We start from the raw sequence: 11883 nt of genomic DNA, 5'->3' as shown, positions 1-11883 counted from the left end.
AGCCAGAGGGATTATCAGGTACAAAGGCTCTGAGGCAAGAGTGTGCAGTGGTGTTTTCAAGGAATAGCAAGGAGCCAGTGAAATGGGAGCAGAGTGAGAAAACAGGGTTGAGATAGAATCTGAGGTCAGCGAGGGAGGGAGCCAGCAGGAGATTTGGAGGGTTGAACGGGCCATGGTGAGGACTCTAGTTTTTTCTCTGAGATGGGAAATCATTGGAGTAGTGACACACTGACTCAAGCTTTAACAGGATAATTCATTCTCTAGCCTTCTCTGTTCCTTCTGTGAGGCCCTTCAGTTCCTCTCTTTATCCTGTCTGGATGAGTCACTTTGTACCTGTGAATCTTATCACAGACTCCTCATGTACAGTAGCTCATTCCCTGTGTGTATACATGCTGGTGGGTAACCACCACACCACAGGCTGTCACCATCTCAGATTTGGTAATCACTGCTCCAAGATATTAGGCATATTCCATCTATTTGAAAAACAATGACTCTGAATTTCACATTGCTGTCTTTATCTCTTGATCCTTTGAGGAAATCACTCCTTTTGAAAAATTATGACCCAGTATCTTATCCAGCTAGGACATACTATCAGTTTATAATTACAAAGCATGCTTTAACCTCTGACGTTGCCAGAAACCAGCGTTTTTTGGAGTTAACCTAATTATAATTTTCCTTGAGTTGCTTTATGGTTAGAACTGTCACATGCCAAAGTTAGATCCCATTAGCAGGCTTAAACATTTGTTTCTGAAAGAACAAACTGTTACAGGTTGCTTAGAGTAATTGATTTCTTTTGTTTTCTTTCTGTTACAGGAGGAGACAGCACAGCTTTCCCAGATTGGGAGTAAAATATGGAATGTGTTTTACCGCTGACCGAACACAACCAAATGAACTGTACTGACAGTAGTTTGAAAACCAGCAGTTAGCAGTTTGTTCAGGCTCTAACATTGTCCAGTACTTTCCAGAGCAAATTCACTGTTTACAAGAACTCTCGGCCTTACGAAGTTTATAACCTCAAGCTTTGTTATTTTAACTATTTCTGCAAAAGAAAAGTACCTGGAGCCCACTGTCCAAAATGGCCATGGATGAGTATTTGTGGATGGTCATTTTGGGTTTTATCATAGCTTTTATCTTGGCATTTTCGGTTGGTGCAAATGATGTTGCCAATTCATTCGGTACTGCTGTGGGCTCTGGCGTGGTGACCTTGAGACAAGCATGCATATTGGCTTCAATATTTGAAACCACTGGCTCAGTATTGTTGGGAGCCAAAGTCGGAGAGACCATTCGGAAAGGTATCATTGATGTGAACCTATACAACGACACAGTAGAAACACTAATGGCTGGGGAAGTTAGTGCAATGGTTGGTAAGTAGCTTTATTCTTAACTTTGATAAGAAATTTGACCATTGACCTATTTTCTCACAGTTTTGTTATATCCATGAGTGCAGTTTTTGCTTTAACTTTTCAAACTGGTTTTATGTTTCATATTTAATATCTTATTTTTATTTCCTGCATTTTAATTGACTCTTTTTTTAGTGCTTCTATATTGAGTAAATACTTATTTTCTCAAATTTTGTGCAAACTTGGTGATCAAAATAGATTTTGGTTTAGTAGACACTTTTCATAAAACACAGAAAAAGATATTTATAGTTCTATTTAATGTATTATATTAAAGGCTTACTTGTGAATTTTCCTTAAGGATTAATTTACCTATTTTCTTAGATTTCTTTATCTATTAGGAGGCAATGTTTGGAAAAATTAGATGCCATAAAATAATATTTATTACTTAGACTTTTACATTCTCAGCTTAAATTCTAGGACAATTACCAAATAAATCTTAATTTTAAGTACTAATATTCCAAGAAACTCTGGTCTTCTATAGTATTTGTAATCCTTTTGTTGACTTCCGTTTTGACTTCCCAATTCTACTTCTGGGAGTTCCATTTGGTATGTTTGTTTTGTTTTCCTGCCAGAAGTTATTTTTATGTTACCTGTTAGTAGTCTGACATTTTCTTGGTAGTTTTAAGTTGCCTGGATGAAAGAGAAGTATTGAGGTAAGTGAAATAAATCAGTAAGCAGATTTACTGGTTGTATAGGATAAATTCTTCAGTCCCCAAGGTAGCTATAGACCAGAAGCACTGTGGGGGCACTTCCCTTACAGCCCTTGCCACAGCTGAAAAGGAAATTCTAGGCAGGAATGTGTTAAGTACAGCTGACAGGACTCTTTTTCTGCTTGCCTCTAGGGAGAGATGACGTCACAGCAGACAGCTGATCTATACGAGTAATTTGGTTAGGGAGAAGAGGGTTAGAGAGGAATTCTACCACCTGCTTTCAACAGGACAAATCCTTTTGTAGGAAGAGTCCTGCAGTAGGAGGTAAGATTCTGGTGTACCAAGAACACAGCTACATTCCACAGGTCCCTAGTTATTTATTATTATCACAAGCATTTCTTAAGCACCTGGAATATGGAGATTATTTGCTATATATAAGAGAGCCATCATCCCTTTATTACAGCAAGATAGTTTGAGAAGTTGTTGAGGCTTCTGATTAGAAACAGACCAATATAGTAAAGTATTCAATGTTATTAAGTACAATAGGCTGTTGGTATATGTAAGGATTTCTATTTCTTGACTGACTGCTTGTGTTTAAAGACAATGTACAATTTCTCATATAAAAACAATTATTTGCAAAATTTACCATAAAAATTGTGATGGGGAACTGAGACTTCATCATACCAAACTGAAATGAAGATTTTTACCAGTCAGGATGATGTGGGCAAGATGTGTTGTAATTATAGGAGAAATAAAGAAACACACAGATAAAATGAAATCTTAAAAGTTTTTATTTCCTCTGTTGGATAAACTTTTGAGGAAATAGATTTGCTGGGATCTGCCGAGGACCTCAGTTAGGCAGAAAGCTTTGTGAACTGAGCATCATGTCAGTGCAGACTTTTCATGTGGACAGTATAACTTTTTGTCTTTTTAGTTTTCCCACCCCAGCCTTGGGCTCTTTACTGAAAGAATGAAGGGCACTTACCTCAGCTAGAATTTAGGTTTACCAAAGCAATTTGAGGTTTTGCTTGAATAACTTGATTTTGTTTGTTTTGGTTTCTTACTTCTGGTGTGTGGTTGGATGAATCTCAAGGTCCATTTTGTGTGGAATTCGTATGAGTTACCTAGATTTTGAAAGCTGGGTTCCTGGCAAATGGCAACTTTGTAAATATGAGGTGGTGGTATAATTATTATTGGCCAAAACCAAAGCTGATTCTGTCCAGATGCCTAAATTGTCCCAATCTTCCTTTTCTAAAAAATCAACATCCATTTCTTCTTCTCCCTCTTTCTCTGCCCTTTATTCTGTTTTACTTTATTTTCATTCTTTTCCTGTAGAATCTTCTCCCCAAGCCCATGAGCCTCTGTGCTTTGTGATAGGCTAACCTTCCTGTGCACATTATCTGTTTGGATTCAGCTCATCCCTAAATAATCCATTTAGTAAGAAACCATCAATGGTTACAAAAATCTACTGAGAATTTAAAACCCAGCACCTCCTCAAATAGCCACAACAGCATGAAGTATCCTAAGAAGTACACATTCCCCTTAAAATGCCCTGAATACCCACAACTATATGCTAAGCCCGTCCCTGTGCTGTTCATACTCCATCTCCTCCTGTATTCTGTGTTTATGACTGTCTGTCTTCCTTTGTTGCAACCCAGAACCTTTGCTCTACCATTTCCTCCATCTTCCCGGGAACTGTTGCCTCACAGATGCCCAGCTTTCCTCCACTTCCCTAGATTTTGTCTTGCACATATTTAATATTTGTAGGATACCACTATTTTACATTAAAATGGCTTTTTCTTTTTCTCAGAACTCTTCTTGACATAAATGTAATCCCATTTACCTTCAGAAATTCCCAAGGTTGAGGAAGCCTCTCACCTCCTGTTAGTCCTCCCTACGCACACTGCCTCCTACTTCCTCTCCTTTCAGGTGCTTCATCACTCCTTTCCACCATCTTCCTTTCTTTCCTTCTTCCCTCCCTCAGGCAGTCCCCATATTCCCTGCCTTTCCTTATAAACTCTCCTGCTCCAGGACATATTCCATAGTCAGCCCGAGAAAAGATAGCAGTTTTCACGAAAGAAAATCTCATGGTCTGAATTCAGTTGTTTGAATTTATACCATTGTCTTACATCATTAGATTATTTTAGTTTCTATATGAATATAAATCATAAAATTTATTTTCAAGTTATAATTCTATACCATGAAACATGCTCCAAACTCTGGTTTTGTTTTTAAGACAACTAGTCCCTGAGGAGCCCAGGGCTCAGATGTGAAGGCTTAAGGAACTGTCCACGGGGAAGCCTGGGTGCTGCCATGGAGCCTGTTACCGGTTTGGCAGCTCAAGGCTGGCCCCTACTCCTCCCAGCACACGCTCCGGGCATGGACGTGGGGTCACAGCCTGCCTCGGCTTGAAGGTCAGCACGCCCAGGCTTACTGGAACAGCTGTCAGTGTTGCTTCATAAGCAGGGACCTGTACAGCCATTAGTGACCCTTCTGTAATGCAGATACTTTGGAAGGAAATGCCAGGGGTCTGCTTAAAAGTGCTGCTGCTTGCTGCTGCTGCCAAGCAACCAGATTTCCAGAATTAACATTCAGGATTAATAATGTCCCCTGCTTATCAGCCCTTTGTTCCTTTATAGTTCTGTGTGAGTTTTTCAACAACTGTTTCTGAAAGTGATCTGTCCCAGCTGATGCTTTTAATACTCACTGTAAAATTTGATCTGCTTATGAAAATATTCTCAAGTGAACTGTAGCCCAGAAAAATATTAAGCCTGGAAAAGAGTGGTAAAATTGAGGTAAAAGTACATAATGCCAAAATGAAGGGATCCTCATAATTCCTAAGAATTGTTGTTGTTGTTATGTGCTGTCGAGTCAGACCCGACTCATAGTGACCCCTCCTTGGGTTTCCGAGGCGGTATCACTATGGCAGTAGATTGCCCAACCTTCCCTCCAAGGAGTGGCTTCTAGGTTTGAACTGCCAGCCTTCTGGTTAGCAGTCAACTGCCTTAGGTACTGCGCTACCAGAGCTCCCACTCCTGAAAATTAGAAGGTGTAAACCAAACCAAAAACCCACTGCCATTGAATCGATTCCGACTCATAGCGACCTTCTTGGGCAGAGTAGAACTACCCCTTATGGTTTCCAAAGCTGTAAATCTTTACAGAAGCAGACTGCCTCATCTTTTGCCTGTGGAGCAGTCCCACGAACTATAGACCTTTTGGTTAGTAGACAGATGCCATCAGGTCACCTTAGATGATATAAGGGAGCATACAGATAGGCCCAGAATTCTAGGCAGAGTCTGGAGCCAAGGCCCAACTTTGGGTCAAATGTCTAGCTATTTCTTATATGAGAGGCAAAACTCAAAAAGGCAACGTGGTGTTATGTGCTCCTTTGTACAGACTAATATGACATAGTCAGTATGTAACTATTCTTATTATGTGACTACAAGGCATGACTATAACAAACTTGTTGCCAATATGTTGTCCTTCTTGTTTTCCTGTGTTCATTAGAGCCTTTAATCTTCTGCTGGGTTTTGGCCAAACTTCATACCAGAACAAGTTTATCATCGCCACCCTCACCTAAATTTGACAAAGGCAGTTACTAAGTGTATCAGGAGACTTTTCTTCAAATACCGAATCGTCATTATCCCTTCAGTGCTGAAGAATGATCCCTTGAATAGAGTTAATTGAATGATTTTAATCAGGACTTTAGCACCTTGTAAAGAAACAATCCATAGAAAATTAAACCCAGGGAGATGCTGATGAACAACAATTTGGGTTTCTTCCTTTAGTGGCTATTGGAGACTGTACTCTGTATCTGATTTTTCTGTTTTTTTGTTTTTTCCCTCTTTCAATCTATAGGTTCAGCTGTTTGGCAGCTGATTGCATCCTTCCTGAAACTTCCGATCTCAGGCACTCATTGCATTGTTGGCTCTACCATAGGATTCTCACTGGTTGCAATTGGTACAAAAGGTGTACAGTGGATGGAACTTGTCAAGATTGGTAATTGCCATTTTCTTTTACCTATAAGAAGGAAATTTACATTTTCTAGAGTAAGTTTTATCAAAAGTTACCTTTTTAATATGTTTTTCATAATGTTAAGGTTTAGAAGATCTATGTAGGTGATGCATTTTCCTTTAAAATTTCTGTTAATGGGATTGTGAGCTGTTGTATACTAGACAGTTTTTTAACTCCACTCTTTTTAAATGTTGCATTGCCATTCAGCTTTGAAAGTCAGTATATAACTGTTCCCAGAGGGAACAGGAATGTAGCTAAATGAAATCAGTCTGTAGGCCAGAGAAAAATAAGGCCTAAGTCAGGAAAATGCCTGAAATGTCCAGAGTTCATGGTCAAGGGGGAGCCTCATAGTGAACCAAATGTTATTTACCTCACTGCACTCAAGAAACCATCTAATGTGCCCCTAGAGAGAAAGCACTCAAGTGCACCTTCTGGGTTGTTTGCCTGCCCAGTGGGAAACAAGATGTAGGTGTGTACCCATGCATAGAGGTCTGTCAAGCTACTTGCTGGTTCTTTTAGCAAGAGGTAAGTCCATTCAACCTCATAAATAGCAACCCACCCATTATGATAAATATTCATTCATCCCATCTCCATCCTTTTAGCAGAATCGCAGTGGCCTCAGGAGCCCTAGGTCAAACTGGATTCCTCCCCTGCCAAGCAAGGACACAGGGTGCCAGGAAAACCACCTTGTATCCCACACTTCTGGAACAGTGGCTCGCAACTCTGGCTGCTATTTAGAATTACCCCAGGGAAGCCGTTTAAAAATACCAATGCCCAAGCCCCATTCCAAACCTTTTAAATCATGATGTTGTGGGTGGGGCCAGAGCATAACCAGTTTTTGAAAGCTCCCCAGATGGCTCCAATGTACAGTCAGAGTGGGGAACTACTCAAGTAGAGGCTAAAGGTTTCAGAGCTCAGTAGTCAGTTATCAGGAATGAAAGGGCCCACCTGGACTCAGAAAATAGAATGGAAGGTGACCTACCTTTTAGATGACCCTTCCTGGTAGAACAAGGACTCTCCATATGCACTGATAAGAAGAGCAGGCATAAAGGGCTCAGTGGGAATCAGAGGAATCTGTCTTCTGAGGCAAGAGTCCGAGAGAATGATTACTGTGTATCAATGATCGTATTGGTCATATCTTCAGTTTTGTGTGACTGTGTGTGTGTATAAGTATAGTTATACTTATGTGAAGGTCAGCTTGGCCAAGGATTTGTTAGGTTCTGAATTAAGGTAAATGTTTCAGAGAATGTTTATTAATATATGTAATGTATGTTGTTTATCATTGTATTATATAACTATAACTATGTAGAATTTTAACATTCATTTTTTTCTTTTTTTTTTTCTTTTTAATTATCCAGTTGCTTCTTGGTTTATATCTCCACTCTTGTCTGGTTTCATGTCTGGTGTGCTGTTTGTACTGATCAGAATTTTCATCTTAAATAAGGTAAGTGAGGCTGTTATATTAAATTTTAGAACTAATTTAGTTTTACTCAATAGATGCTAATAGTTAGTGGAAGAGGAATAATTGTATTTTCACCTTAAGGCACAGCACTGTAGAGTTAGAATTAGGCATTATTATAAGTAGCCAGAAAGGTAATTACCCAGAGACTCCTCTAGAAGCTAGCATTACAGAAAGTGTTTCTTAGCCCTGTGATTTAGTTCATTAGTCAATACTCCCAGGCATTGTGCTCAGACTTGAAAAAGGAAAAGTAATTATTTTCCTGCATGTTGAACTGAATGGAATAAGACAGCGCTAAGATTTTTAACTTGACTCGGTAGCATAGTGGCTAAGACACTTGCCTGCTAACCAGATGGCTGGCGGTTCAAACCCACCAGCCACTCCTCGGAAGGAAGGTTGGGCAATCCTACTTCCGTAGTGATACTGCCTCGGAAACCCAAGGAGGGGTCGCTATGAGTCGGGGCCGACTCAACGGCACATAACAACAACAACAACAATCATTAAAAACATCTAAAGAATTTCCTTACCCAAATGTAAAGGTCTTTTCTTCTTTTAAAATGGAAAAAGCAAACTTGAAACACTGAATTGATTTGAAGAAAGGAGAAAATATACCTATTAGGAGTACATTTTATCTAAAAAATAAAATGAGATTAAAATTAAAACTTACTATAGGCAGTATTCTAGAAAGAGGCTTGATTACATTTTTTTTTTTTTTTCTAAGATGAATGGGACTGGCAAGGGATTGTTGCAATATTTTATAATCCCAAAAGCTTGCCTTTGAGCCTGGTTGTACTGTTCACTCAGTATATCAGGGACATGCCTTCCTTTTGCTATAATCTTGCTTGAAAATGTGACTAGTTTTTCTTAGGATTACCTAGTCGTCTACTGAAGGACTCATTCCCTCGTGTAAATACAAAATCACCAGCTTCATTTCTCACCATTCCTTCTTCTGGGCTCTTGCCATTCTAATATTTGTTTAGATCTTGGAAGATGCTACCTTCTTTTGCCTCCTAACCTCTCTAACCCTTGCCTGGAACCCATCCTTGGCTTGGAACCTATCCTTGCTTGGCAAACTCCTGCTTCTAATCAGCCTTCAGGTGTCACTTCAGGAAGCCTTCCCTCTACCATCCCAAGACCTGATCAACTCCCTTTTATCCTCACATACCACTCTGTGCTTTCTCGTCATTGCACTTATCACACTGTACAGTGTTTTGTTGCTTGGCTGCCTGTTGCTTATCTGTCTGCGATTTGACTGTAAGATCTTGTGAGAGTAGGGACCGTGACTGTCTACTCACTTTTGTATTCCAGTGCCCGGCACTGTGCAGAACACTTACAGGATACTTGTTAAAGATTTGTTGAGACGGAATGATGGATGCTTGGATGAGTGGTAGATGGATGGAAGGATGGATGGATGGAAAGAAGAACTGGAGGAAGAAAGGAAAAGAGAGAGGAAGGCAGGAAGGAGGAGGGGGGAGGGAGGAAAGAAGGTAGGCCTACCTTCAAATTTGTCATTTGAATTTTAATTATCGATTATTTGAGAAAAAATTAAGTGATTCAGTTAAAAAATACTAACTCAGGGCTTTACGTCTTCAGACATCGTTTGGTTGAGAGTCTTTCTTTAGCAACTATTGTCACCAAGGAAATAACCTTTTGGAAATCAACAGCAGTAGGCAATTGGGCTTCCTAACATTCTGTTGGCCATTCAGCTTGGGTTCTTTTCACATGATACAAATGGTCGTTGCATCACTGACTGTGCCTCCAATCCCTGATTCTTACCTGTTATTCTTGTTGATGCTGTTGTTGGTGCTCTCAAGTCAATTCCAACCCATAGCCACCCTTAGGACAGGGTAGCTCTGCCCCTAGATTGTAATCTTTGCAAAAGCAAATTGCCAGGTCTTTTCTCCTGCAGAGCTGCTGCTGGGTTCTAACCTCCAGCCTTCCAGTTAGCAGCCGAGCTCTTAACCATTTAGCCACCAGACTCCTTTCCTGCCCATTAGTCCTTAGTATTTGCTATTCTTCCACCTCCCCTGCCTGGCACTGATTGTGACTGTCCCACAATTGAATCACTTCCTAACCCTGCTGTTACTGTTCCGTATGCCTCACTACATTGAACTCACACCCCTTGACAAGTGCTGATGGCAACTTGAGACATTCCAGAACAGGCTCTGGGTGAGCTGTGTTGTTCTGCAGACATATTTGATCTCTATACTTGTTTGCATTTGGCAGTAGGTATTTTTGAGATAGTCTCATCTTTTCCATACTTCCATAGCTTACATCAAGGAACTCTGGGGGTGCAGTGCCTAAGGCATTTGACTGTTACCCAGAAAGTTGGTGGTTCAAACCCACTAGCCACTCCACAGAAGGAAGGCTGGGCAATTTACTTCCATAAAGATTTACCACCTTGGAAACCTAGTGGGGGTCGCTGAAGTGATTCACCTAAAAAATACAAACTTAGGACTTTACATCTTCACACTAGATGGCAGTGGGTTTGGTTTGTTTTGGGTATAGCTCACATCAATCTGTAGACCTAATTTTCCTTTTTTCGTGGAGAGATAGTATGTTCATATAAATGGACATGAGTGCCACATGCTTATAGGAAATTAGTCCTTCTTTTGAATTACTCAAGCAACATCTCCTCTATGTGCTAGTGTTGCATTTAGGAGTTCCCAACCCATATTTTTGCTTAAAAATCCTTTATAAATCTGCTTAAAACTCTAAATTTCTAATATTCTCTCAGATACTATTTAACCTAAAACGTGTGTCATTCTTGTTGAAGTATTAGTATGTTTTAGCAGAGCCTAAAGTAGTAACCCATAGTTCTTTTTAACTTTTAATAGTTGAAGATTAAATATTATACCTCATGAAGAGATTTTGAAAATTATGGCACAAGATAGTATGTTTGTTTTATGTATTTTAATATATAGCTAACATTTATTGGGTAGGCACTTGACTGCTAACTAGAAGGCTGGCAGTTCACACCCACCAGCCACTCCTCAGAAGGAAGATGGGGCAATCTACTTCCGTAGTGATACTGCCTAGGAAACCCAAAGAGGGGTCGCTATGAGTCGGGTCTGACTCGACGGCACATAACAACAACAACAACAGATTGATGTAAAATTTAGTACCAATGTAGTGGTTTTAAGTCACTGGATTATTTTAGGACATCCTTAGAAGTTAGTCTCAAATTGTTCATTGAAAGTAGACTCTTAGGGCCCTGAATTGAACTGATCTAGGAAAAGTGTGCTCCACAGGTTTTGAAGCTGAGCCCTGAGCCTCAGTCCCCTGTAACTGACCTAAACTAACAGTTCTTTTTGTTTCTAAATCTGACATCAGCTCATGTGATTCTAGTGCTTTAATGTGTCTGCTGGCCACAATAGTGGCCTCTTTCAAATAGCATTTGTTTAGGAGAAACGGCCCACACTGATGCTGTCTCAGCACACCACAGGGCAGTGAAGTGGCCAGCTCTGGCTACACCGGGGTTTGGACAGACTTTCTTGAATTGTGTTTTATATTATTTTGTTTATGTTCACTACAGATATTCCTGGAAACATCACCTTCTACTTTTTCTCATTACTATACAGGAGGACCCTGTTCCCAATGGTCTTCGGGCACTTCCAGTGTTCTATGCTGCTACTATAGCAATAAATGTATTTTCCATCATGTACACAGGGGCACCAGGTAAGAATTCCTTAGAAGCTTAAACACAGTAGGCTAAGTTATGTTCTAACAGTATTGATTTATTTACTATTTCTATACGATGGCACATAACAACAACAACATAGTGGGACTAAGGAGCTCTGGTGGTGTAGTGCCTAAGGCATTTGACTGCTAACCAGGAGGTTGGTGGTTCAATTCTACCAGGCACTCCCTGGACGGAAAATGGGGCAGTCTACTTCCATAAAGATTTACCGCCTTGAAAGCCCAGTGGGGGTCACTGTGAGTCAGAATAGATTTAATGGCAGTGGGTTTGGTTTTGGTTTTAGTTATATTGGAGCTGGCACTGTTGTTGGCTAACTGTAAAAAAGCATTACTCATGGTTATTAAGGAGTTGTAACAACAGTAGAGTTCCGGGGTGGTGCCAGCAGTTAGTGTGCTGGGCTGTTAACTGAAATACTGGAGGTTTGAGTCCACCCAGAGGGACCTGAGAAGAAAGCCTGGCAATCTGCTTCTGAAACATCAGCCGTTGAAAGCCCTGTGGAGCACAGTTCTACCTTGACACACATGGGGTGACCATGAGTTGGAATTGACTTGATGGCAACTTGTTTTTGTGGTTGTTGTTATGTGCTGTGGAGTTGGACCCAACTCATAGCGACCCCTCCTTGGGTTTCCGAGGCAGTATCACTATGGAAGTAGATTGTCC

General features: G+C 40.3%; 1 protein-coding gene across 1 annotated transcript in view; it reads left to right on the top strand.

Annotated features, from left to right (window-relative positions):
• Positions 1-1075: 1075 nt before the first annotated feature.
• SLC20A2 (solute carrier family 20 member 2) overlaps positions 1076-11883 on the top strand; it is a 59035-nt gene continuing 48227 nt past the window's right edge. Inside the window, exons 1-4 of the mRNA XM_007935032.2 lie at positions 1076-1364; positions 5909-6049; positions 7423-7508; positions 11105-11201. Coding sequence (XP_007933223.1) covers positions 1076-1364; positions 5909-6049; positions 7423-7508; positions 11105-11201 — 613 coding nt within the window. The remainder of the gene's footprint in view (positions 1365-5908; positions 6050-7422; positions 7509-11104; positions 11202-11883) is intronic.

The sequence above is a fragment of the Orycteropus afer genome, unplaced genomic scaffold, assembly GCF_000298275.1.
Source record: "Orycteropus afer afer isolate SDZICR_OR568_19922 unplaced genomic scaffold, OryAfe1.0 scaffold00024, whole genome shotgun sequence".
NCBI lineage: Eukaryota > Metazoa > Chordata > Mammalia > Tubulidentata > Orycteropodidae > Orycteropus > Orycteropus afer.
This window is presented reverse-complemented; position numbering and strand designations above follow the sequence as displayed.